The sequence below is a fragment of the Salvelinus fontinalis genome, unplaced genomic scaffold (assembly GCF_029448725.1).
Source record: "Salvelinus fontinalis isolate EN_2023a unplaced genomic scaffold, ASM2944872v1 scaffold_0480, whole genome shotgun sequence".
Taxonomy (NCBI): Eukaryota; Metazoa; Chordata; class Actinopteri; order Salmoniformes; family Salmonidae; genus Salvelinus; species Salvelinus fontinalis.
Genome location: NW_026600689.1, coordinates 73,187 through 99,433, shown reverse-complemented (window position 1 = coordinate 99,433; position 26,247 = coordinate 73,187). Strand labels below are relative to the sequence as shown.

Genomic DNA, 26,247 nt, shown 5'->3' with positions numbered 1-26,247 from the left:
ATAGGCAGGTCAGCCACCAGACAGACAGAACCGGGCACTGGGTCTATCTATCAGTATAGGCAGGTCAGCCACCAGACAGACAGAACCGTGCACTGGGTCTATCTATCAGTATAGGCAGGTCAGACACCAGACAGACAGTCAGAACCGGGCACTGGGTCTATCTATCAGTATAGGCAGGTCAGCAACCAGACAGACAGAACCGTGCACTGGGTCTATCTATCAGTATAGGCAGGTCAGCCACCAGACAGTCAGAACCGGGCACTGGGTCTATCTATCAGTATAGGCAGGTCAGACACCAGACAGACAGTCAGAACCGGGCACTGGGTCTATCTATCAGTATAGGCAGGTCAGCAACCAGACAGACAGAACCGGGCACTGGGTCTATCTATCAGTATAGGCAGGTCAGCCACCAGACAGACAGTCAGAACCGGGCACTGGGTCTATCTATCAGTATAGGCAGGTCAGCCACCAGACAGTCAGAACCGGGCACTGGGTCTATCTATCAGTATAGGCAGGTCAGCCACCAGACAGACAGAACCGGGCACTGGGTCTATCTATCAGTATAGGCAGGTCAGCCACCAGACAGACAGAACCGGGCACTGGGTCTATCTATCAGTATAGGCAGGTCAGCCACCAGACAGACAGAACCGGGCACTGGGTCTATCTATCAGTATAGGCAGGTCAGCCACCAGACAGACAGACAGAACCGGGCACTGGGTCTATCTTTCAGTATAGGCAGGTCAGACACCAGACAGACAGTCAGAACCGGGCACTGGGTCTATCTATCGGCAATCACAAGCTGTATTTCACAACGGAATGCTGTATCTCGCAATTTCTTGTCTTGCAATGTTACTCAACTTCATTAAAACAGAGGCTGTCATCAATGAATAGACTATAATATTCTACAGGCAACAGAGTGAAGAGAAATAGCAGGCCGGCCAGGGAGAGAGAGGGGAGCAGGCCGGCCAAGGAGAGAGAGAGGAGCGGGCCGGCCAGGGAGAGAGAGAGGAGCGGGCCGGCCAAGGAGAGAGAGAGGAGCGGGCCGGCCAGGGAGAGAGAGAGGAGCGGGCCGGCCAAGGAGAGAGAGAGGAGCGGGCCGGCCAGGGAGAGAGGGGAGCGGGCCAGCCAGGGAGAGAGAGGAGCGGGCCAGCCAGGGAGAGAGGGGAGCGGGCCAGCCAGGGAGAGAGAGGAGCGGGCCAGCCAGGGAGAGAGGGGAGCGGGCCAGCCAGGGAGAGAGGGGAGCGGGCCAGCCAGGGAGAGAGAGGGGAGCGGGCCAGCCAGGGAGAGAGAGAGGAGCGGGCCAGCCAGGGAGAGAGAGAGGAGCAGGCCGGCCAGGGAGAGAGAGAGGAGCGGGCCGGCCAGGGAGAGAGAGAGAGGAGCGGGCCGGCCAGGGAGAGAGAGAGGAGCGGGCCGGCCAGGGAGAGAGAGGAGCAGGCCGGCCAGGGAGAGAGAGAGGAGCGGGCCGGAGAGAGAGAGGAGCGGGCCAGCCAAGGAGAGAGAGAGGAGCGGGCCAGCCAGGGAGAGAGAGAGGAGCAGGCCGGCCAGGGAGAGAGAGAGGAGCGGGCCGGCCAGGGAGAGAGAGAGGAGCGGGCCGGAGAGAGAGAGGAGCGGGCCAGCCAAGGAGAGAGAGAGGAGCGGGCCAGCCAGGGAGAGAGAGAGGAGCGGGCCGGCCAGGGAGAGAGAGAGGAGCGGGCCGGCCAGGGAGAGAGAGAGAGGAGCGGGCCAGTCAGGGAGAGAGAGAGAGGAGCGGGCCAGTCAGGGAGAGAGAGAGAGGAGCGGGCCAGTCAGGGAGAGAGAGAGCAGCGGGCCGGCAGAAAGAACCGTGCTCACATGTCTTGGTAATCTGGATCTCTTATATTCCCCTAAAGCCTCTTTTTTAATGTTGTGGGGAAAAAACACATTGTCCATCCACAGACACACAGGCATGCACGCCCACGCACACACACACACACACACACACACACACACACACACACACACACACACACACACACACACACACACACACACAGTAAACAAATTCCACTGTAACTGCAAGCTGCCTGGAGAGACTTCCTGCTTAGAGAGGAATACAGGTCTGATCAGTCTACTGTCTACGAGAGGGAAGGAGAGAGAGAGAGGGGGGGGTGGAGAGAGAGAGGGGGGGGTGGAGAGAGAGAGAGGGGGGGGGTGGAGAGAGAGAGAGGGGGCGGGGGGGGAGAGAGAGAGAGAGAGAGGGAAGGCGAGAGACCGAGAGAGAGGGGGGAGGGAAGGCGAGAGAGAGAGAGGGGGGAGGGAGGGAAGGCGAGAGACAGAGAGAGAGGGGGGAGGGAAGGCGAGAGACAGAGAGAGAGGGGGGAGGGAAGGCGAGAGACAGAGAGAGAGGGGGGAGGGAAGGCGAGAGACAGAGAGAGAGGGGGGAGGGAAGGCGAGAGACCGAGAGAGGGGGGGGAGGGAAGGCGAGAGACCGAGAGAGAGGGGGGAGGGAAGGCGAGAGACCGAGAGAGAGAGGGGGGAGGGAAGGCGAGGGACCGAGAGAGAGGGGGGAGGGAAGGCGAGAGACAGAGAGAGAGGGGGGAGGGAAGGCGAGAGACAGAGAGAGAGGGGGGAGGGAAGGCGAGAGACAGAGAGAGAGGGGGGAGGGAAGGCGAGAGACCGAGAGAGAGGGGGGAGGGAAGGCGAGAGACCGAGAGAGAGGGGGGAGGGAAGGCGAGAGACCGAGAGAGAGGGGGGAGGGAAGGCGAGAGACCGAGAGAGAGGGGGGAGGGAAGGCGAGAGACCGAGAGAGAGGGGGGAGGGAAGGCGAGAGACCGAGAGAGAGGGGGGAGGGAAGGCGAGAGACCGAGAGAGAGGGGGGAGGGAAGGCGAGAGACAGAGAGAGAGGGGGGAGGGAAGGCGAGAGACAGAGAGAGAGGGGGGAGGGAAGGCGAGAGACAGAGAGAGAGGGGGGAGGGAAGGCGAGAGACAGAGAGAGAGGGGGGAGGGAAGGCGAGAGACAGAGAGAGAGGGGGGAGGGAAGGAAGGAGAGACCGAGAGAGAGGGGGGAGGGAAGGCGAGAGACAAAGAGAGAGGGGGGAGGGAAGACGAGAGACCGAGAGAGAGGGGGGAGGGAAGGCGAGAGACCGAGAGAGAGGGGGGAGGGAAGGCGAGAGACAAAGAGAGAGGGGGGAGGGAAGACGAGAGACAGAGAGAGAGGGGGGAGGGAAGGCGAGAGACAGAGAGAGAGGGGGGAGGGAAGGCGAGAGACCGAGAGAGAGGGGGGAGGGAAGGCGAGAGACCGAGAGAGAGGGGGGAGGGAAGGCGAGAGACAAAGAGAGAGGGGGGAGGGAAGACGAGAGACCGAGAGAGAGGGGGGAGGGAAGGCGAGAGACCGAGAGAGAGAGGGGGGAGGGAAGGCGAGGGACCGAGAGAGAGGGGGGAGGGAAGGCGAGAGACAGAGAGAGAGGGGGGAGGGAAGGCGAGAGACAGAGAGAGAGGGGGGAGGGAAGGCGAGAGACAGAGAGAGAGGGGGGAGGGAAGGCGAGAGACAGAGAGAGAGGGGGGAGGGAAGGCGAGAGACAGAGAGAGAGGGGGGAGGGAAGGCGAGAGACACAGAGAGAGGGGGGAGGGAAGGCGAGAGACCGAGAGAGAGGGGGGAGGGAAGGCGAGAGACAGAGAGAGAGGGGGGAGGGAAGGCGAGAGACAGAGAGAGAGGGGGGAGGGAAGGCGAGAGACAGAGAGAGAGAGGGGGGAGGGAAGGCGAGAGACAGAGAGAGAGGGGGGAGGGAAGGCGCGAGACAGAGAGAGAGGGGGGAGGGAAGGCGAGAGACAGAGAGAGAGGGGGGAGGGAAGGCGAGAGACAGAGAGAGAGGGGGAGGGAAGGCGAGAGACAGAGAGAGAGGGGGGAGGGAAGGCGAGAGAGAGAGAAAGAGGGAAGGCGAGAGACAGAGAGAGAGGGGGGAGGGAAGGCGAGAGACAGAGAGAGAGGGGGGAGGGAGGGAAGGAGAGAGAACAGAGACAGAAAGGGAAAGTGGAGGATGGGAGAGAGAATCTGGAGGTAGTAGGTTTAGTCTGACGGGTTCACTTCCTATCAGAGACCCAACTCATCTACACACACTGCCACACACACACACACACACCTTCTGAAACCATGTCACACACACTGTCACACACACACCTTCTGAAACCATGTCACACACACTGTCACACACTGTCACACACACACTGTCACACACACACCTTCTGAAACCATGTCACACATTTCATATTAAACTGTGTCATAAAACTAATTACTTTTGAGGCAACATTTGATTGGCATGTTGTTACGTAACACTGTGGTCATTACTAAGCAGCGAGCGTTTTAGTTACTACTGAACACAACAGGAATAGTGACTGTCCTTTATTCCACTTATGTCATGACTCCATTATGGGATGGCAGGTAGCCTAGTGGTTAGAGCGTTGGACTAGTAACCTGAAAGGTTGCTGGATTGAATCTCCGAGCTGACAAGGTAAAAATCTGTCGTTCTGCCCCTGAACAAGGCAGTTAACCCACTGTTCCCCTGAACAAGGCAGTTAACCCACCGTTCCCCTGAACAAGGCAGTTAACCCACTGTTCCCCTGAACAAGGCAGTTAACCCACTGTTCCCCTGAACAAGGCAGTTAACCCACTGTTCCCCTGAACAAGGCAGTTAACCCACTGTTCCCCTGAACAAGGCAGTTAACCCACCGTTCCCCTGAACAAGGCAGTTAACCCACCGTTCCCCTGAACAAGGCAGTTAACCCACTGTTCCCCTAAACAAGGCAGTTGACCCACCGTTCCCCTGAACAAGGCAGTTAACCCACTGTTCCCCTGAACAAGGCAGTTAACCCACTGTTCCCCTGAACAAGGTAGTTAACCCACTGTTCCCCTGAACAAGGCAGTTAACCCACTGTAACGGTCTAACCTCATGTTGAGGTCGTTCCACGTCCCTCATTATCAACACCAACACCACCAATATAGCAGGCTCCTATATGCCTATGTGGTGGCCCTGAGGCAGGCTCCTATATGCCTCTGTAGTGGCCCTGAGGCAGGCTCCTATATGCCTCTGTGGTGGCCCTGAGGCAGGCTCCTATATGCCTCTGTAGTGGCCCTGAGGCAGGCTCCTATATGCCTCTGTGGTGGCCCTGAGGCAGGCTCCTATATGCCTCTGTGGTGGCCCTGAGGCAGGCTCCTATATGCCTCTGTGGTGGCCCTGAGGCAGGCTCCTATATGCCTCTGTAGTGGCCCTGAGGCAGGCTCCTATATACTTCTGTAGTGGCCCTGAGGCAGGCTCCTATATGCCTCTGTAGTGGCCCTGAGGCAGGCTCCTATATGCCTCTGTAGAGGCCCTGAAGCAGGCTCCTACAGAGGCCATGAGGCAGGCTCCTGTATGCCTCTGTAGTGGCCCTGAGGTAGGCTCCTACAGAGGCCCTGAGGCAGGCTCCTGTATGCCTCTGTGGTGGCCCTGAGGCAGGCTCCTACAGAGGCCCTGAGGCAGGCTCCTGTATGCCTCTGTAGTGGCCCTGAGGCAGGCTCCTATATGCCTCTGTAGTGGCCCTGAGGTAGGCTCCTACAGAGGACCTGAGGCAGGCTCCTGTATTTTTTTCATTTCACCTTTATTTAACCAGGTAGTCTAGTTGAGAACAAGTTCTCATTTACAAATGCGACCTGGCCAAGATAAAGCATAGCAGTTCGACACATACAACAACACAGAGTTACACATAAACAAACGTACAATCAATAATACGGTAGAAAAGTCTATATACAGTGTGCAAATGAGGTAAGGGAGGTAAGGCAATAAAAAGGCCACGGTGGCAGGTAATTAAAATATAGCAAATAAACACTGGAATGGTAGAATGTGCAGAAGAAGAATGTGCAAGTAGAGATACTGGGGTGCAAAGGAGCAAGATAAATAAATAAATACAGTATGGGGATGAGGTAGTTGGATGGGCTGTTTACAGATGGGCTATGTACAGGTGCAGTGATCTGTGAGCTGCTCTGACAGCTGGTGCTGAAAGCTAGTGAGGGAGATATGAGTCTCCAGCTTCAGTGATTTTTGCAGTTCGTTCCAGTCATTGGAAGCAGAGAACTGGAAGGAAATGTGGCCAAAGGAAGAATTGGCTTTGGGTGTGACCAGAAAGATATATCTGCTGGAGCGCGTGCTACAGGTGGGTGCTACAGGTGCGTGCTGCTATGGTGACCAGTGAGCTGAGATAAGGGGTGACTTTACCTAGCAGAGACTTGTAGATGACCTGGAGCCAGTGGGTTTGGCAACGAGAGACCCGGGTTAGACATTTCTTCCGTGAGAGACCCGGGTTAGACATTTCTCCCGTGAGAGACCCGGGTTAGTCACCTTCTCCCGTGAGAGACCCTGGTTAGACACCTTCTCCCGTGAGAGACCCGGGTTAGACACCTTCTCCCGTTAGAGACCCGGGTTAGACACCTTCTCCCGTGAGAGACCCGGGTTAGACACCTTCTCCCGTGAGAGACCCGGGTTAGACACCTTCTCCCGTGAGAGACCCGGGTTAGACACCTTCTCCCGTGAGAGACCCGGGTTAGACACCTTCTCCCGTGAGAGACCCGGGTTAGCCACCTCTCCCGTGAGAGACCCGGGTTAGACACTTCTCCCGTGAGAGACCCGGGTTAGACACCTTCTCAGAAGTCTTCCCTCAGATAACACTGCGTGACTGGGTCGTGTTCCAGAGGCACCAGAAGGTACAAAAACAGGGTGGGAACTTCCTGGACCTGTCCAATAAGAAACACTATTTAAAACATTTCCCTTGCATGACCTAATGAACAGGACCCTGGCTGTGGTGTTAGCCTGCATTTATTAGCCTTGCAGTCTTAGGCTAGCTAACACTTGTTCTCAACGTGTGTGTGTGTGTGTGTGTGTGTGTGTGTGTGTGTGTGTGTGTGTGTGTGTGTGTGTGTGTGTGTGTGTGTGTGTGTGTGTGTGTGTGTGTGTGTGTGTGTACAGTAGGGTGTTTCCTGTGAATGACGCCTGTAAAACGCACTGCTTTGTGACGGCTCCCTTCGTGTGGTTCCCTTCCTACAGTTATTAGACCCACAAAATGGGCTGTGACTGGGGAACTGTGACGCATGTGTTGCGTATGTAGCGTTAAGCAGCTACCGCTAGCTCCAACCACATCTGTTGTGTATTTAGCATTAGCGGCTACCACTAACTCCAACCACATCTGTTGCGTATGTAGCGTTAGCGGCTACCGCTAGCGCCAACCACATGCGATGCGAATGTAGCATTAGCAGCTAGGCTATGCAGCTAGGTTAGCGTCTTGGCTGACTCGGCCTAAATGGGCATATTTTAACATTGTGTGAACATCCCAAGGTTGGCTCTGCCAGCTAGCTTATTAAATGTTTTAGAGTCTATTTGTAAAAGCGACCATCTGGCATGCTGTTATTATACTGTACTGTGTTTAAATGGCTTGAGCGTCCCCCAAATGACTCTAGTCCCTATGTAGTGCACTACTTTTGACCAGGGCCTATAGGAAGGGAGTAGGGGGACGCGGTCTGTTATTTTTTCCGATCCAGATACAGGCCTAATAATGTTTGTTTTTTTATATAAAAATATATTTTGAGATGTGAAGTGTTTTACAACATCACTCAGCTGTGCAGACACCCAGACCCCTCCGTGCACTACACAGATCCCCCCTCCAAGTACTACACAGATCCCCCCTCCGTGCACTACACAGATCCCCCCTCCGTGCACTACACAGATCCCCCTCCAAGTACTACACAGATCCCCCCTCCGTGCACTACACAGATCCCCCTCCAAGTACTACACAGATCCCCCCTCCAAGTACTACACAGATCCCCCCTCCGTGCACTACACAGATCCCCCTCCAAGTACTACACAGATCCCCCCTCCGTGCACTACACAGATCCCCCCTCCGTGCACTACACAGATCCCCCTCCCCTCTGTGCACTACACAGATCCCCCTCCCCTCTGTACACTACACAGATCCCCCCTCCCCTCTGTACACTACACAGATCCCCCCTCTGTACACTACACAGATCCCCCCTCCGTGCACTACACAGATCCCCCTCCCCCTCTGTACACTATACAGATCCCCCTCCCCCTCTGTACACTATACAGATCCCCCTCCCCCTCTGTACACTATACAGATCCCCCTCCCCCTCTGTACACTATACAGATCCCCCCTCTGTACACTACACAGATCCCCCCTCTGTACACTACACAGATCCCCCCTCTGTACACTACACAGATCCCCCCTCTGTACACTACACAGATCCCCCCTCTGTACACTACACAGATCCCCCCTCTGTACACTACACAGATCCCCCCTCTGTACACTACACAGATCCCCCCTCTGTACACTACACAGATCCCCCCTCCCCCTCTGTACACTACACAGATCCCCCCTCCCCCTCTGTACACTACACAGATCCCCCCTCCCCCTCTGTACACTATACAGATCCCCCTCCCCCTCTGTACACTATACAGATCCCCCTCCCCCTCTGTACACTATACAGATCCCCCCTCTGTACACTACACAGATCCCCCCTCTGTACACTACACAGATCCCCCCTCTGTACACTACACAGATCCCCCCTCTGTACACTACACAGATCCCCCCTCCCCCTCTGTACACTACACAGATCCCCCTCCCCCTCTGTGCACTACACAGATCCCCCCTCCCCCTCTGTGCACTACACAGATCCCCCCTCCCCCTCTGTGCACTACACAGATCCCCCCTCCCCCTCTGTGCACTACACAGATCCCCCCTCCCCCTCTGTACACTACACAGATCCCCCTCCCCTCTGTACACTACACAGATCCCCCTCCCCTCTGTACACTACACAGATCCCCCTCCCCTCTGTACACTACACAGATCCCCCTCTGTGCACTACACAGATCCCCCCTCCCCCTCTGTACACTACACAGATCCCCCCTCCCCCTCTGTGCACTACACAGATCCCCCCTCTGTACACTACACAGATCCCCCCTCCCCCTCTGTACACTACACAGATCCCCCCTCCCCCTCTGTGCACTACACAGATCCCCCCTCCCCCTCTGTGCACTACACAGATCCCCCCTCCCCCTCTGTGCACTACACAGATCCCCCCTCCCCCTCTGTACACTACACAGATCCCCCTCTGTGCACTACACAGATCCCCCCTCCCCCTCTGTACACTACACAGATCCCCCCTCCCCCTCTGTGCACTACACAGATCCCCCCTCTGTACACTACACAGATCCCCCCCCCCCTCTGTACACTACACAGATCCCCCCTCCCCCTCTGTGCACTACACAGATCCCCCCTCCCCCTCTGTGCACTACACAGATCCCCCCTCCCCCTCCAAGCACTACACAGACCCCTCCCCCTCCAAGCACTACACAGACCCCTCCAAGCACTACACAGAACCCTCCCCCTCCAAGCACTACACAGACCCCTCCAAGCAGTACACAGAACCCTCCCCCTCCAAGCAGTACACAGACCCCTCCCCCTCCAAGCACCAGGGGTGGAAAAAGTACCCAATTGTCAAACTTGAGTAAAAGTAAAGATACCTTAATAGAAAATGACAAAAGTAAAAGTCACCAGGAAAATACTACTTGAGTAAAAGTATTTGATTTTAAATGTACTTGAGTATCAAAAGTATAAATAATGTTTTATTCCTTATAATAAGCAAACCAGACGACACAATGTTTTTAATGTATGGATATCCAGGGGCACATTCCAACACTCAGACATCATTTACTAAGCATGGTGTTTAGTGAGTCCTCCAGATCAGAGGCAGTAGGGATGACCAGGGATGTTCTCTTGATAAGTATGTGAATTGGACAATTTCCTGTCCTGCTGAGCATTCAAAATGTAACCAGTACTTTTGAGTGTCAAGGAAAATGTAAGGTGTAAAAAGTACATTATTTTCTTTAGGAATGTAGTGAAGTAAAAGTTGTCAAAAATATAAATAGTAAAGTACAGATACCAACAAAAAATACTTTAGTAAAAATACTTGAAAGTACTTTCCACCACTGCCAAGTACCACCCAGATGTGCAGACACAAAGACTGTTCCACCAAGATAGCTAGCGATAGCTTCCTACAAGGGTCTGTCTGTCTTTCTGTGTGTGTGTGTGTGTGTGTGTGTGTGTTTTTCTCTAATCGTCTAGCCTGGCAGGAAGTTGGGTCAGCCCTGGTCCCCTCTGATCCAGGGTCGTCACGGTTATTACTATGTTAATTACTGTTGTTATAACCACAGATCTAGGACAAGTTTACCCTTATCACCAGAGGCAAGTCTTTCAAAGAAAGAAAGAATGAATGAATGAATGAATGGCCAAGTGTCAGTTATGAATCACAGAATATAAGTGTGTATCCCAAAATGCCATCTTATGCCCTATACAGTGCACATAGGGTGCCATTTGGGATACATACTAAGAGATACGCTACTGAGGCCCAGAGGTAAAGACCCCCTGGTCTAACAGGACGAGGTAAAGACCCCCTGGTCTAACAGGACGAGGTAAAGACCCCCTGGTCTAACAGGAGGAGGTAAAGACCCCCTGGTCTAACAGGCCGAGGTAAAGACCCCCGGTCTAACAGGCCGAGGTAAAGACCCCCCGGTCTAACAGGACGAGGTAAAGACCCCCCGGTCTAACAGGACGAGGTAAAGACCCCCCGGTCTAACAGGACGAGGTAAAGACCCCCCGGTCTAACAGGACGAGGTAAAGACCCCCCGGTCTAACAGGACGAGGTAAAGACCCCCCGGTCTAACAGGACGAGGTAAAGACCCCCCGGTCTAACAGGACGAGGTAAAGACCCCCCGGTCTAACAGGACGAGGTAAAGACCCCCCGGTCTAACAGGACGAGGTAAAGACCCCCCGGTCTAACAGGACGAGGTAAAGACCCCCCGGTCTAACAGGACGAGGTAAAAACCCCCCGGTCTAACAGGACGAGGTAAAGACCCCCCGGTCTAACAGGACGAGGTAAAGACCCCCCGGTCTAACAGGACGAGGTAAAGACCCCCCGGTCTAACAGGACGAGGTAAAGACCCCCTGGTCTGACAGGACGAGGTAAAGAACCCCTGGTCTAACAGGACGAGGTAAAGACCCCCTGGTCTAACAGGACGAGGTAAAGACCCCCTGGTGTAACAGGACGAGGTAAAGACCCCCTGGTCTAACAGGACGAGGTAAAGACCCCCTGGTCTAACAGGACGAGGTAAAGACCCCCTGGTCTAACAGGACGAGGTAAAGACCCCCTGGTCTAACAGGACGAGGTAAAGACCCCCTGGTCTAACAGGACGAGGTAAAGACCCCCTGGTCTAACAGGACGAGGTAAAGACCCCCTGGTCTAACAGGACGAGGTAAAGACCCCCTGGTCTAACAGGACGAGGTAAAGACCCCCTGGTCTAACAGGACGAGGTAAAGACCCCCTGGTCTAACAGGACGAGGTAAAGACCCCCTGGTCTAACAGGACGAGGTAAAGACCCCCTGGTTTAACAGGACGAGGTAAAGACCCCCTGGTCTAACAGGACGAGGTAAAGACCCCCTGGTCTAACAGGACGAGGTAAAGACCCCCTGGTCTAACAGGACGAGGTAAAGACCCCCTGGTCTAACAGGACGAGGTAAAGACCCCCTGGTCTAACAGGACGAGGTAAAGACCCCCTGGTCTAACAGGACGAGGTAAAGCCCCCCTGGTCTAACAGGACGAGGTAAAGCCCCCCTGGTCTAACAGGACGAGGTAAAGACCCCCTGGTCTAACAGGACGAGGTAAAGACCCCCTGGTCTAACAGGACGAGGTAAAGACCCCCTGGTCTAACAGGACGAGATGAAAGTGTGTCGTTACCTTTCTGAGTAAGTTGTCATGTCACAGAACTAGTACTGCTTCAACACACACACACACACACACACACACACACACACACACACACACACACACACACACACACACACACACACACACACACACACACACACACACACACACACAGTGGATGTATACTATAGTATTTTAAATCAATATTTGGATGATGAGGTACACTGAACAGGCCCATCAGTGTTTCCCCTAGAATATTCTACAGGTGGGGCAGATAGGTTCCCTAAAAGCAATATCCTGGTCCTCAGACAATAGAAACGGTCAACAGAAACCAATAGAAAGACGTTTGAACTCTTTATAGGCAGGGAGGCAGATACGGGCGATTGAAACCAGAATGAACCATAGGAACTACAAGTTGAGGTCAAACAAGCGGCAATAATGACAATGGTTGAGTCCCAAATGGCACCCTATACAGGGCACAGCTTTTGACCAGGACCCATAGGACTTTGGTCAAAAGTAGTGCACTATATAGGGAATAGGGTGCCATATAGGCTTGGGCAGTATACTGTATACCGGGGTATTTGGAAAAAGCCACAGGACATTTATTTTTTTTTTTTTGAATATGTCTAGCTACTATTTAATGAAATACCTGCAGTCAACTTGTGGAAAAACCTTAGAAGATAAAGCAGATGGTGTTCTTCGTCATTTCACCATGTCACACGTTTCATCGTGAAGCTTCACGGTGGTCCCCAGTCACGTGATGTTTTGTTTACAAGCACACGACGACGTCGACAAGAGACCGGAGCCTTGTGAGTCACAGCACGCTCCTGGTGAGCTAGTTACCTTATGGAATTCACAACAACAACAACATTGCCAGCTAGATAACTTAATAGTTAGCAGTTAACTGTCTAGAATGTGATAAACACTCTGCAGTTGTGCATTCGGTTCGCTAATTTAGTAACTAGTTAGCCTCTTCCAGTGGTTAGCCTCTTCCAGTGGTTAGCCTCTTCCAGTGGTTAGCCTCTTCCAGTGGTTAGCCTCTTCCAGTGGTTAGCCTCTTCCAGTGGTTAGCCTCTTCCAGTGGTTAGCCTCTTCCAGTGGTTAGCCTCTTACAAAATCAAGCTTCGCTTGGTAACAGCAGGGAGTCCCTTCCTGGATCAAGAGTAATGCTGTCTAATATTTGTTTCGTGCAGCAAACTGCCAGTAGCATTGTGTTCTGTGCAGCAAACTGCCAGTAGCATTGTGTTGTGTGCAGCAAACTGCCAGTAGCATTGTGTTGTGTGCAGCAAACTGCCAGTAGCATTGTGTTGTGTGCAGCAGACTGCCAGTAGCATTGTGTTCTGTGCAGCAAACTGCCAGTAGCATTGTGTTCTGTGCAGCAAACTGCCAGTAGCATTGTGTTGTGTGCAGCAAACTGCCAGTAGCATTGTGTTGTGTGCAGCAAACTGCCAGGAGCATTGTGTTGTGTGCAGCAAACTGCCAGTAGCATTGTGTTGTGTGCAGCAGACTGCCAGTAGCATTGTGTTGTGTGCAGCAAACTGCCAGTAGCATTGTGTTCTGTGCAGCAAACTGCCAGTAGCATTTTGGAGTTACTTGTATAGTTTAGGTCAGAGACCATAAAATGTTCGTATTGCGCTAATTAGCATTTGGTTAGCATTCTCTATGGGATTTTCCATGTATTTAGCATTGCTAACCTTCGGATTAAAGAGCCTCAGTGGAGTTTCAATAACAGCACCCCTTGTGTTTTGTATTGGTATTTATTATGAATCATGCCAAGGCAGCAGATACTCTTCCTGGGGGTTTATTATGGATCCCCATTAGTTCCTGCCAAGGCAGCAGCTACTCTTCCTGGGGTTTATTATGGATCACCATTAGTTCCTGCCAAGGCAGCAGCTACTCTTCCTGGGGTTTATTATGGATCCCCATTAGTTCCTGCCAAGGCAGCAGCTACTCTTCCTGGGGTTTATTATGGATCCCCATTAGTTCCTGCCAAGGCAGCAGCTACTCTTCCTGGGGTTTATTATGGATCCCCATTAGTTCCTGACAAGGCAGCAGCTACTCTTCCTGGGGTTTATTATGGATCCCCATTAGTTCCTGCCAAGGCAGCAGCTACTCTTCCTGGGGTATATTATGGATCCCCATTAGTTCCTGTCAAGGCAGCAGCTACTCTTCCTGGGGTTTATTATGGATCCCCATTAGTTCCTGCCAAGGCAGCAGCTACTCTTCCTGGGGTTTATTATGGATCCACATTAGTTCCTGTCAAGGCAGCAGCTACTCTTCCTGGGGTTTATTATGGATCCCCATTAGTTCCTGCCAAGGCAGCAGCTACTCTTCCTGGGGTTTATTATGGATCCCCATTAGTTCCTGCCAAGGCAGCAGCTACTCTGACTCAGAGGGGTTAAATACGGAAGACACATTTCAGTTGAATACATTCAGTTGGACAACTGACTGAGTATCCCCCCCCATTTTCCTTTCCCTCTTCCTGGGGTCCAAACACATTTAAAAGAACTTACGTATAGATAAACCAGTGCATCATGTAACATTGTTACACCATACTAAATGTATAACACCACCATACAACAACGTGTGTGTAGACTGTGTGTGCTAGTGAGTGTGTTCATGCGTCTCTTCCTGTGACTGTGAAGAGACCTCTGGTGGCATGTCTTGTGGGGTAGTCATGGGTGTCTGAGCTGTGTGCTAGTAGTTTAAACAGACCTCTGGTGGCATGTCTTGTGGGGTAGTCATGGGTGTCTGAGCTGTGTGCTAGTAGTTTAAACAGACAGCTCGGTACATTCAGCTTGTCAACACTTACAAAAACAAGTAGTGATGAAGTCAATCTCTATTCCACTTTGAGCCATGAGAGATTGACATGAATGTCATTAATGTTAGCTCTCCGTGTACTTTTAAAGGGCCGTGTACTTTTAAAGGGCCGTGTACTTTTAAAGGGCCGTGTACTTTTAAAGGGCCGTGTACTTTTAAAGGGCCGTGTACTTTTTATAGGGCCAGCCGTGCTGCACTGTTCTGAGCCAGAAACTAGGGCCTGTAGGACCTGCCTTGTTGATAGTGTTGTTAAGAAGGTAGAAACTAGGGCCTGTAGGACCTGCCTTGTTGATAGTGCTGTTAAGAAGGTAGAAACTAGGGCCTGTAGGACCTGCCTTGTTGATAGTGTTGTTAAGAAGGTAGAAACTAGGGCCTGTAGGACCTGCCTTGTTGATAGTGCTGTTAAGAAGGTATGAACTAGGGCCTGTGGAACCTGCCTTGTTGATAGTGCTGGTAAGAAGGTAGAAACTAGGGCCTGTAGGACCTGCCTTGTTGATAGTGCTGTTAAGAAGGTAGAAACTAGGGCCTGTAGGACCTGCCTTGTTGATAGTGCTGTTAAGAAGGTAGAAACTAGGGCCTGTAGGACCTGCCTTGTTGATAGTGCTGTTAAGAAGGTAGAAACTAGGGCCTGTAGGACCTGCCTTGTTGATAGTGCTGTTAAGAAGGTAGAAACTAGGGCCTGTAGGACCTGCCTTGTTGATAGTGCTGTTAAAAGAAGGCAGAGCATCGCTTTAATTACAAACAGTGGCAATATTACCCTAACATCCCCCAGTATGGCAAAAAGGTCAGTATGACAATCTGGATACCGGCCCCAAGCCTAGTGGCATATGGGAAATAACCCATTATCTCAAAGCTGAGAACATCTCCACATCCCTGAAACCACTTCCCCTTGAGGGTGTGGGTTGTTATTGTTGAAACCGGCGGTGCACTACAGACCCGACGGACGACACCCCTGACACCTTGTGAGAAAACCAACGCGGTTGACTGACTCGCCAGCGTCCTAAAAATGGCACCCTGTGTCCTTTATAGAGCAGGGTCCTTGGTCAAAAGTAGTGCACACTATAGGGAATAGGGTGCCAACTCTGGTCAAAAGTAGTGCACACTATAGGGATTAGGGTGACAACTCTGGTCAAAAGTAGTGCACACTATAGGGAATAGGGTGCCAACTCTGGTCAAAAGTAGTGCACACTATAGGGAATAGGGTGCGATTTCAGACACATGCCCTTGTGATGGGAACATACCACGTGGTTGATTGTCAGTCAGTCAAGAATCTTCTTGTTTCACAGAAGGAGAGGACATTAACCAGATATGACCTCATACTGAGACTGTTTCACAGAAGGAGAGGACATCTAACCAGATATGACACTCATACTGAGACTGTTTCACAGAAGGAGAGGACATCTAACCAGATATGACTCATACTGAGACTGTTTCACAGAAGGAGAGGACATCTAACCAGATATGACTCATACTGAGACTGTTTCACAGAAGGAGAGGACATTAACCAGATATGACTCATACTGAGACTATTTCACAGAAGGAGAGGACATTAACCAGATATGACTCATACTGAGACTGTTTCACAGAAGGAGAGGACATCTAACCAGATATGACTCATACTGAGACTGTTTCACAGAAGGAGAGGACATCTAACCAGATATGACTCATACTGAGACTGTTTCACAGAAGGAGAGGACATCTAACCAGATATGACTCATACTGAGACTGTTTCACAGAAGGAGAGGACATTAACCAGATATGACTCATACTGAGACTGTTTCACAGAAGGAGAGGACATCTAACCAGATATGACTCATTCTGAGACTGTTTCACAGAAGGAGAGGACATTAACCAGATATGACTCATACTGAGACTGTTTCACAGAAGGAGAGGACATTAACCAGATATGACTCATACTGAGACTGTTTCACAGAAGGAGAGGACATCTAACCAGATATGACTCATTCTGAGACTGTTTCACAGAAGGAGAGGACATTAACCAGATATGACTCATACTGAGACTGTTTCACAGAAGGAGAGGACATTAACCAGATATGACTCATACTGAGACTGGTTCACAGAAGGAGAGGACATCTAACCAGATATGACTCATACTGAGACTGTTTCACAGAAGGAGAGGACATCTAACCAGATATGACTCATACTGAGACTGTTTCACAGAAGGAGAGGACATCTAACCAGATATGACTCATACTGAGACTGTTTCACAGAAGGAGAGGACATTAACCAGATATGACTCATACTGAGACTGTTTCACAGAAGGAGAGGACATTAACCAGATATGACTCATACTGAGACTGTTTCACAGAAGGAGAGGACATCTAACCAGATATGACTCATACTGAGACTGTTTCACAGAAGGAGAGGACATTAACCAGATATGACTCATACTGAGACTGTTTCACAGAAGGAGAGGACATCTAACCAGATATGACTCATTCTGAGACTGTTTCACAGAAGGAGAGGACATTAACCAGATATGACTCATACTGAGACTGTTTCACAGAAGGAGAGGACATCTAACCAGATATGACTCATACTGAGACTGTTTCACAGAAGGAGAGGACATCTAACCAGATATGACTCATACTGAGACTGTTTCACAGAAGGAGAGGACATTAACCAGATATGACTCATACTGAGACTGTTTCACAGAAGGAGAGGACATTAACCAGATATGACTCATACTGAGACTGTTTCACAGAAGGAGAGGACATCTAACCAGATATGACTCATACTGAGACTGTTTCACAGAAGGAGAGGACATTAACCAGATATGACTCATACTGAGACTGTTTCACAGAAGGAGAGGACATCTAACCAGATATGACTCATTCTGAGACTGTTTCACAGAAGGAGAGGACATTAACCAGATATGACTCATACTGAGACTGGTTCACAGAAGGAGAGGACATTAACCAGATATGATGCTCATAGACTTGGGCTGTGGTTCAATTTATTTATTTTTTAAAGGACACACCCTATCCCCTCAACCCTCAAATTAAGTGGACACTTCGGATGGCGTCTGATGAGTATACACTTGCAGGGCAAGGGGCGAGGGAGGAGGGAATGATTTTTTATTATTTTTTTAAATGGACCGCTCTTGCCCGAAAATTCGCTGCTCGTTCATCCCGCGATGATTGTGTTTTCAGCCACCGGTGGCTTGTGGGTGCTTTATATGCGCTACAATCAATTATGATCGCATGTCTACTTATATTAACTATATAATTATTAGTATTACGCCTACTGTATGATAGCTTGCAAATTAATTCGAACTAACTAACATTAGCCTGCCTAGCTGGACCTTCTGAAGAACGAAAATGTTTTATTTCTACAATTTCCAAAAGATAACCAAACAAAAACATGTTTACTCTTTAACGAGACGTATTTGTGCCGTCATGTGCATTAGTAGCACAATTTATAACTTATTTGCATTTGTTTTTTACTTACACTTACGTATGTTGACCTCTCCATTGCTGTTGTTTTTAAGTTTTCGCAGACTTTTCTTAGCGGATATACAATCGTCACAAACTGAATTATGGGGAAGTTCAGGCTCCGGAGTGAACAGAATTGTACACTCGCAAACTCGACTAAAAACGAGGGCTGAGGGGCTTACGTTGTAAACTTCCCTTGCTTGGCTAATCATTTGGACCCCCTTCCAAGATGGCGACGGGGATTCCCCCAAGGGCATAAGGTGAGGGTGAGTGGACGAGGGTGTGTCTTTTAAGTGCTTGGACCGCAGCCTTGGTCATTACTGAGACTGTTTCACAGAAGGAGGAAACATCTAACCAGATACACTACATGACCAAAAGTATGTGGACACCTGCTCTTCCAACAGCTCATTCCAAAATCATGGGCATTAATATGGAGTTGGTCGTCCCCCTTTGCTGCTATAACAGCCTCCAGTCTTCTGGGGAAGGCTTTCCACTAGATGTTGGAACATTGCTGCGTGGACTTGCTTCCATTCAGCTACAAGAGCATTAGTGAGGTTGGGCACTGATGTTGGGCGATTAGGCCTGGCTCACAGTGGGGTTCCAATTCATCCCAAAGGTGTTCGATGGGGTTGAGGTCAGGGCTCTGTGCACCGGTCTCGACAAACCATTTCTGTATGGACCTCACTTTGTAAACGGGGGCATTGTCATATTGCAACAGGAAAGGGCCTTCCCCAAACTATTGCCACAAAGTTGGAAGCACAGAATCGCCTAGAATGTCATTGTATGCTGAAGCGTTAAGATGTCCCTTCCCTGGAACCATGAAAAACATCCCCAGACCATTATTTCTACTCCACCAAACTTTACAGTTGGCACTGTGCATTGGGGCAGGTAGCGTACTCTTGGCATCCGCCAAATAAAATTTGATTTGAAACCCAGATTCGTCCGTCAGACTGCCAGATAGTGAAACGTGATTCATCACTCCAGAGAACGCGTTTCCACTGCTCCAGAGTCCAATGGCGGCGAGCTTTACACCACTCCAGTTGGCGTTTGGCATTGCGCTTGGTGATTTTAGGCTTGTGTGCGGCTGCTCGGCCATGGAAACCCATTTCATGAAGCTCCCGACGAACAGTTCTTGTGCTGATGTTGTTTCCAGAGGCCGTTTGTAACTCGGTAGTGAGTGTTGCAACCGAGGACAGATGATTTTTACACTCTACGCGCTTCAGCACCTCGGTGGTCCCGTTCTGTGAGCTCGTGTGGTCTACCACTTTGCGGCTAAGCCGTTGTTGCTCCTAGATGTTGCCACTTCACAATAACAGCACTTACAGTTGACCGGGGGGAGCTCTAGCAGGGCAGAATGTTGACCATCTGACTTGGAAAGGTGGCATCCTATGACGGTGCCATGTTGAAAGTCACTGAGCTCTTCAAATAAGGCCATTCTACTTATAATGTTTGTTTATGGAGATTGCATGGCGGTGTGCTCGATCTTATACATCTGTCAGTAATGTGTGTGGCTGAAATAGCTGAATCTACTCATTTCAAGGGGTGTCTACACACACACACACACAGAGAGAGAGAGACAGAGAGAGAGACAGAGAGAGAGACAGAGAGAGAGACAGAGAGACAGAGACAGAGAGACAGAGAGACAGAGAGACAGAGAGACTGAGAGACTGAGAGACTGAGAGAGAGAGAGACAGAGAGAGAGAGAGATATGAGACATTGAGGATTATAAGAAATACTGCTTTGATGTCATACAAGCCAAACACCCATGAGTCCAAATGTCCATGACCCGACATCATATCCTGGGTTGTTCTGAACAGAGTCTGGCTACTGAGTGCACCTGAATACATTCATGACATCATATCCTGGGTTGTTCTGAACAGAGTCTGTCTACTGAGTGCACCTGAATACATTTATGACATCATATCCTGGGTTGTTCTGAACAGAGTCTGGCTACTGAGTGCACCTGAATACATTCATGACATCATATCCTGGGTGGTTCTGAACAGAGTCTGTCTACTGAGTGCACCTGAATCCATTCATGACATCATATCCTGGGTTGTTCTGAACAGAGTCTGGCTACTGAGTGCACCTGAATACATTCATGACATCATATCCTGGGTTGTTCTGAACAGAGTCTGTCTACTGAGTGCATTCACTACTCCTTTCTATACGCACCAGAATTACGCTCCGTTTCTCTGAATTACCTTTGTGAAAGCCTAACACTGTTAAGACTGTGTTTAATAACTTAGCTGGTCACCTAACACTGTTAAGACTGTGTTTAATAACTTAGCTGGTCACCTAACACTGTTAAGACTGTGTTTAATAACTTAGCTGGTCACCTAACACTGTTAAGACTGTGTTTAATAACTTAGCTGGTCACCTAACACTGTTAAGACTGTGTTTAATAACTTAGCTGGTCACCTAACACTGTTAAGACTGTGTTTAATAACTTAGCTGGTCACCTAACACTGTTAAGACTGTGTTTAATAACTTAGCTGGTCACCTAACACTGTTAAGACTGTGTTTAATAACTTAGCTGGTCATGTTGGCAAGAGAACATGCATTCAAAATCAGGCCCACCTGACCCAGAATGTGATTTATAAAATGGGTCTGTTTATTTTTGTAATGAGTTAACACCAACAGTAATGGTGTGATGGCGGAGATGCAGGGTTGTGTTCCTAATGAAACGACTACCAGGGTGTCAACTCTAGTTCCTGAACAGCACAGCCAAGAGAGCTAAAAAAAATGACCTTGTAGTTGAAGACTCTTCTTTGAGCCATACAAGTGCATTGAAATTGCTTAGGGACTGTGCACACTTTGGAGAGGTGTGAGGCCACTTGGAGACACCAGTTAGTCCTCTCACTGAAACCCACAGTCTGGAGAGGTGTGAGGCCACTTGGAGACACCAGTTAGTCCTCTCACTCAAACCCACAGTCTGGAGAGGTGTGTGTCCACTTGGAGACACCAGTTAGTCCTCTCACTGAAACCCACAGTCTGGAGAGGTGTGAGGCCACTTGGAGACACCAGTTAGTCCTCTCACTGAAACCCACAGTCTGGAGAGGTGTGAGGCCACTTGGAGACACCAGTTAGTCCTCTCACTGAAACCCACAGTCTGGAGAGGTGTGAGGCCACTTGGAGACACCAGTTAGTCCTCTCACTGAAACCCACAGTCTGGAGAGGTGTGTGTCCACTTGGAGACACCAGTTAGTCCTCTCACTGAAACCCACAGTCTGGAGAGGTGTGAGGCCACTTGGAGACACCAGTTAGTCCTCTCACTGAAACCCACAGTCTGGAGAGGTGTGAGGCCACTTGGAGACACCAGTTAGTCCTCTCACTGAAACCCACAGTCTGGAGAGGTGTGAGGCCACTTGGCGTCACCAGTTAGTCCTCTCACTCACGTGGATGTGGATTAAGGCAGCCCTCCGCACCTCTCCGATTCAGAGGGGTTGGGTTAAATGTAGAAGACACGTGTCAGTTGTACAACTGACCAGGAATCCCCCCCTTTCCCATTGCTTTATGTTGCACCTACCCCACATGTTCCAGGAATCCCCCCCTTTCCCATTGTTTTATGTTGCACCTACCCCACATGTTCCAGGAATCCCCCCCTTTCCCATTGCTTTATGTTGCACCTACCCCACATGTTCCAGGAATCCCCCCCCCCTTTCCCATTGTTTTATGTTGCACCTACCCCACATGTTCCAGGAATCCCCCCCTTTCCCATTGTTTTATGTTGCACCTACCCCACACGTTCCAGGAATCCCCCCCTTTCCCATTGTTTTATGTTGCACCTACCCCACATGTACCAGGAATCCCCCCCCCTTTCCCATTGCTTTATGTTGTACCTACCCCACATGTACCAGGAATCCCCCCCTTTCCCATTGTTTTATGTTGCACCTACCCCACATGTACCAGGAATCCCCCCCTTTCCCATTGTTTTATGTTGCACCTACCCATTTAACATTACATTTAAGTCATTTAGCAGACGCTCTTATCCAGAGCGACTTACAAATTGGTGCATTCACCTAATGACATCCAGTGGAACAGCCACTTTACAATAGTGCATCTAGATCTTTTAAGGGGGGGGGGGGGGGGGGGGGCAGAAGGATTGCTTTATCCTATCCTAGGTATTCCTTGAAGAGGTGGGGTTTCAGGTGTCTCCGGAAGGTGGTGATTGACTCCGCTGTCCTGGCGTCGTGAGGGAGTTTGTTCCACCATTGGGGTGCCAGAGCAGCGAACAGTTTTGACTGGGCTGAGCGGGAACTGTACTTCCTCAGTGGTAGGGAGGCGAGCAGGCCAGAGGTGGATGAACGCAGTGCCCTTGTTTGGGTGTAGGGCCTGATCAGAGCCTGAAGGTACTGAGGTGCCGTTCCCCTCACAGCTCCGTAGGCAAGCACCATGGTCTTGTAGCGGATGCGAGCTTCAACTGGAAGCCAGTGGAGAGAGCGGAGGAGCGGGGTGACGTGAGAGAACTTGGGAAGGTTGAACACCAGACGGGCTGCGGCGTTCTGGATGAGTTGTAGGGGTTTAATGGCACAGGCAGGGAGCCCAGCCAACAGCGAGTTGCAGTAATCCAGACGGGAGATGACAAGTGCCTGGATTAGGACCTGCGCCGCTTCCTGTGTGAGGCAGGGTCGTACTCTGCGGATGTTGTAGAGCATGAACCTACAGGAACGGGCCACCGCCTTGATGTTAGTACCCCACATGTACCAGGAATCCCCCCCCTTTCCCATTGCTTTATGTTGCACCTACCCCACATGTACCAGGAATCCCCCCCTTTCCCATTGTTTTATGTTGCACCTACCCCACATGTACCAGGAATCCCCCCCTTTCCCATTGTTTTATGTTGCACCTACCCCACATGTACCAGGAATCCCCCTTTCCCATTGTTTTATGTTGCACCTACCCCACATGTACCAGGAATCCCCCCCTTTCCCATTGTTTTATGTTGCACCTACCCCACATGTACCAGGAATCCCCCCCTTTCCCATTGTTTTATGTTGCACCTACCCCACATGTACCAGGAATCCCCCCATTTCCCATTGTTTTATGTTGCACCTACCCCACATGTACCAGGAATCCCCCCTTTCCCATTGTTTTATGTTGCACCTACCCCACATGTACCAGGAATCCCCCCCTTTCCCATTGTTTTATGTTGCACCTACCCCACATGTACCAGGAATCCCCCCCTTTCCCATTGTTTTATGTTGCACCTACCCCACATGTACCAGGAATATTCTCATGTTACTGAATGTATCGAAACGTATTTTTCACATTTCGTTATCAAAAAAACGCAGCGAAAACGTACAGTAAATGTAAAATGCACATAAAATCAACAGTGTAATGTTTTTGGATTCAGTCTTGTGTCAGGTGAACTGTTGTGTCCTAAACTTCGATCTAATAACGTTCCTATAAATCTCCAAAGTGTTCCCTTTCTACTGCTACCATGTTTATGCTTTTGATATTTATTCCGGTAAAAAAAAAACGCGTAAAGGGTTTAACAACACGAGGCTACGTTACAGTAGACATGTTTAACAGGGCCTGTGTGAACGCAACTAGAGTTCACCGTTTGACCTATTAACCCTTAGATTGTGACGTTGATGTGGGTTGCGTACAGACGCTGACTAGGTAATGTTCTGTGTTCCGTGCGTGCAGAGCGTAACTTAATAGAATTCTGTGTATTATGACACACGTACGTTGGTCAAATCAAAGATGATTAAAGGCTTGTACCACATTGTGACGTCCGCTGTCCAAATGTTGTTTTACATTGTTGCACTTCTCTCTATTCTACAATTAGCAAGCCAAGCCGCACACGTGATAAGAAACCATATTTATTAAATGTAACACAACCCCCCCCCAACAGAAGATACAATGTAGCTTAGTCCCTTCTCCCCTCACCGCTGTACTGACAACAAACTAACGACATCCTCTCTGTCCATCTTATAACCATATCCTCTACAACCAGGGGATATTCAACTCTTATCCTACGAGAGCGTTTCCCAAAAAGTCGGTGCACGTTTTGTTTGTTGTTGCCCGAAAACTACACAGCGGATTCAAAGTATCAAAGCTTGATGATTAGTTCTTAACTATTTGAATCCGCGGTGTAGTGCTAGGACAACAATAACAAAAAAACGTGCACCGACTTTGGATATCCCGACCCTACGAGGTCCGGAGCCTGCTAGTTCTGTTCTACCCGGTCATTCATTTCACCCACCTGGTGTCCAAGGTCTAAATCCCTAATTAGAGGGGGACATAATAAATCAAATGTAAAAAGCATTGGAACTGGTTTCGAGTTCCAGAGTTGTATTTGAGGGGGTCCACCAGGATAAACACACACATCTTCCTTTCACTCTTTCAATCAAACCTGACGACAGAAAGACAATCGACCACTTGTCGTATTAGTCCGATATGTTTTTGCCGTAGTTCTCAGGCCTGCGGCTTGAGTTGTGCCCCTTCCCCATGTCAATGGCACACACTTGGGGGGTACACTGTGTGCGACTTGGCCGCGTCCGCTTTACCCAGGCCCGAGAAAAACCCAGAGCTCCCGGTCTCCGTCTAGGGGGAAAACACACGGAGCGGGTACCCTTCTCTTTGGCAGGGTTGCAATGCAGTGGCTTAAACATATCTGCGTCAAATAATGTGACACACGGACTACACACATTTGAACCGCATTAAGCAGACATGAGATCCAGCGAAAGCCATATGCAAAATATCGCTAACGTATCAAGTCGATCGCCTGTTCTATCAGGCAATGGAATAGGAAACAGGTTGCTACAGGACATTTCAAGACTGTGTCGCCTATACTACAAAAACGATCTGCTGTTGCTACTAGCCTACGGTCATATCCACCTATCCGTTGATATGTTGCTACTAGCATACCGTCATATCAACCTATCCGTTGATCTGCTGTTACTACTACAGTAGCCTACCGCCATATCCACCGTTTCCGTTCAGATAGTCATTAGAAACACGATTCCAATATCAAAACAGAGATAATAGCCCAATCGATCATCGTTATTATTGATGCTGCGAAACTCAACCCGATCGTTGTATCGATCAGGCCTGGATATTGCTTGTAATATTATGTGACTAGAGAGTTACAGTGATGAACAAGTAGGCAGGCTACAGTTTAACACAACGCTGTATACGTTTCCCCTCATAGTCAGCCAGTCAAGACGATGGGAAAACCACTGCGTAGGGAGAGAAATAGATCTAGAGAGAGAAAAGAGAGAGAGATGGGGGGGTGTCGAGAGAAAAGTGTGTAGAACACAATCCAAGCGATAGCCCCCCAAAAAACGGAGCCTTGCTTTGTTATGATTATCCCCCGTTTCGCCCTCTCTCTCTCTCTCTCGACATGTTTCCCCCCCCCAGTACGTTAACCATGTAATGTCGTCGTTTCAGTACAATGTCTTACCTTCTCTCGCCTTCAGCAGCACCGTGTTGGCGACTATATTCTCTATCTCCATGGTAATGGTCAGTACGTGTAAGATCCGTCTCCCATACAGACTAGGCAATACATTTCACTTCAACTGAAAAGATGAAGGTAGCGGCTCCGATGATGATGATGATGGTGAATTCTGCAGCTGGCGCATAGCCTTCACTTGCTCTCCAAATTCGGCGGGATTACCAGGTAGTGGGGGCTTTTGCAATCGTGTTGGACTACTAGTTCGCCGACTCCATCGTTTAATGTTTTCGGCACACACAAAAAAAAACCTCTTCACCTTTTAGGCTAAACAACGGCGGCTACTACTGTAGTTAAAGCTATAACGCTTGTTAGCATTCAAAGCCTCTCCTGCATTCGTTAATTTTCCTTCCTGCTCGGCTCTCAGCTTCGTTCGTTCCCTCCCCTCCCCAGAGGCGTCATGCACATAGGGGGGCACAGGGGCACTTGCCCCCTCCATATTTGTCCTGTATAAAAAACAATGGTGTGTTTATTTTTGTTGTTTCTCTGTAATACTAATAGCCACCTACATGTGTAAGATTTTAATTTGAGCCAGTTTGCTACAGCAGGAAAATAATCCTGCAGCAATAGGAAATGTGGATTATAATGAATGAAAATGTTTGTGGGGATTGATACATTTTTCTTAATGGAAATGTTCAAACTTCAGAAGACTTTTTAACCTTAAATACATTACAAGGTTAACCTTTGTTGCTTTGCAGGATAGTCCTCCTGCAACAGGGTGATCTAATTAAGACCCTACATCTGTCGCAATT

The 26,247-nt window shown here is 49.9% G+C and overlaps 1 protein-coding gene across 1 annotated transcript in view; it reads right to left on the bottom strand.

The window, feature by feature from the left end:
• Positions 1–25,872, bottom strand: part of LOC129846214 (G protein-coupled receptor kinase 6-like) — a gene marked incomplete at its 3' end in the record, with an annotated part of 75,167 nt that extends 49,295 nt beyond the window's left edge. Inside the window, exon 1 of the mRNA XM_055914216.1 lies at positions 25,448–25,872. Within this exon, the coding sequence (XP_055770191.1) occupies positions 25,448–25,499 (52 nt within the window). The remainder of the gene's footprint in view (positions 1–25,447) is intronic.
• Between the last annotated feature and the right edge of the window lie 375 nt (positions 25,873–26,247).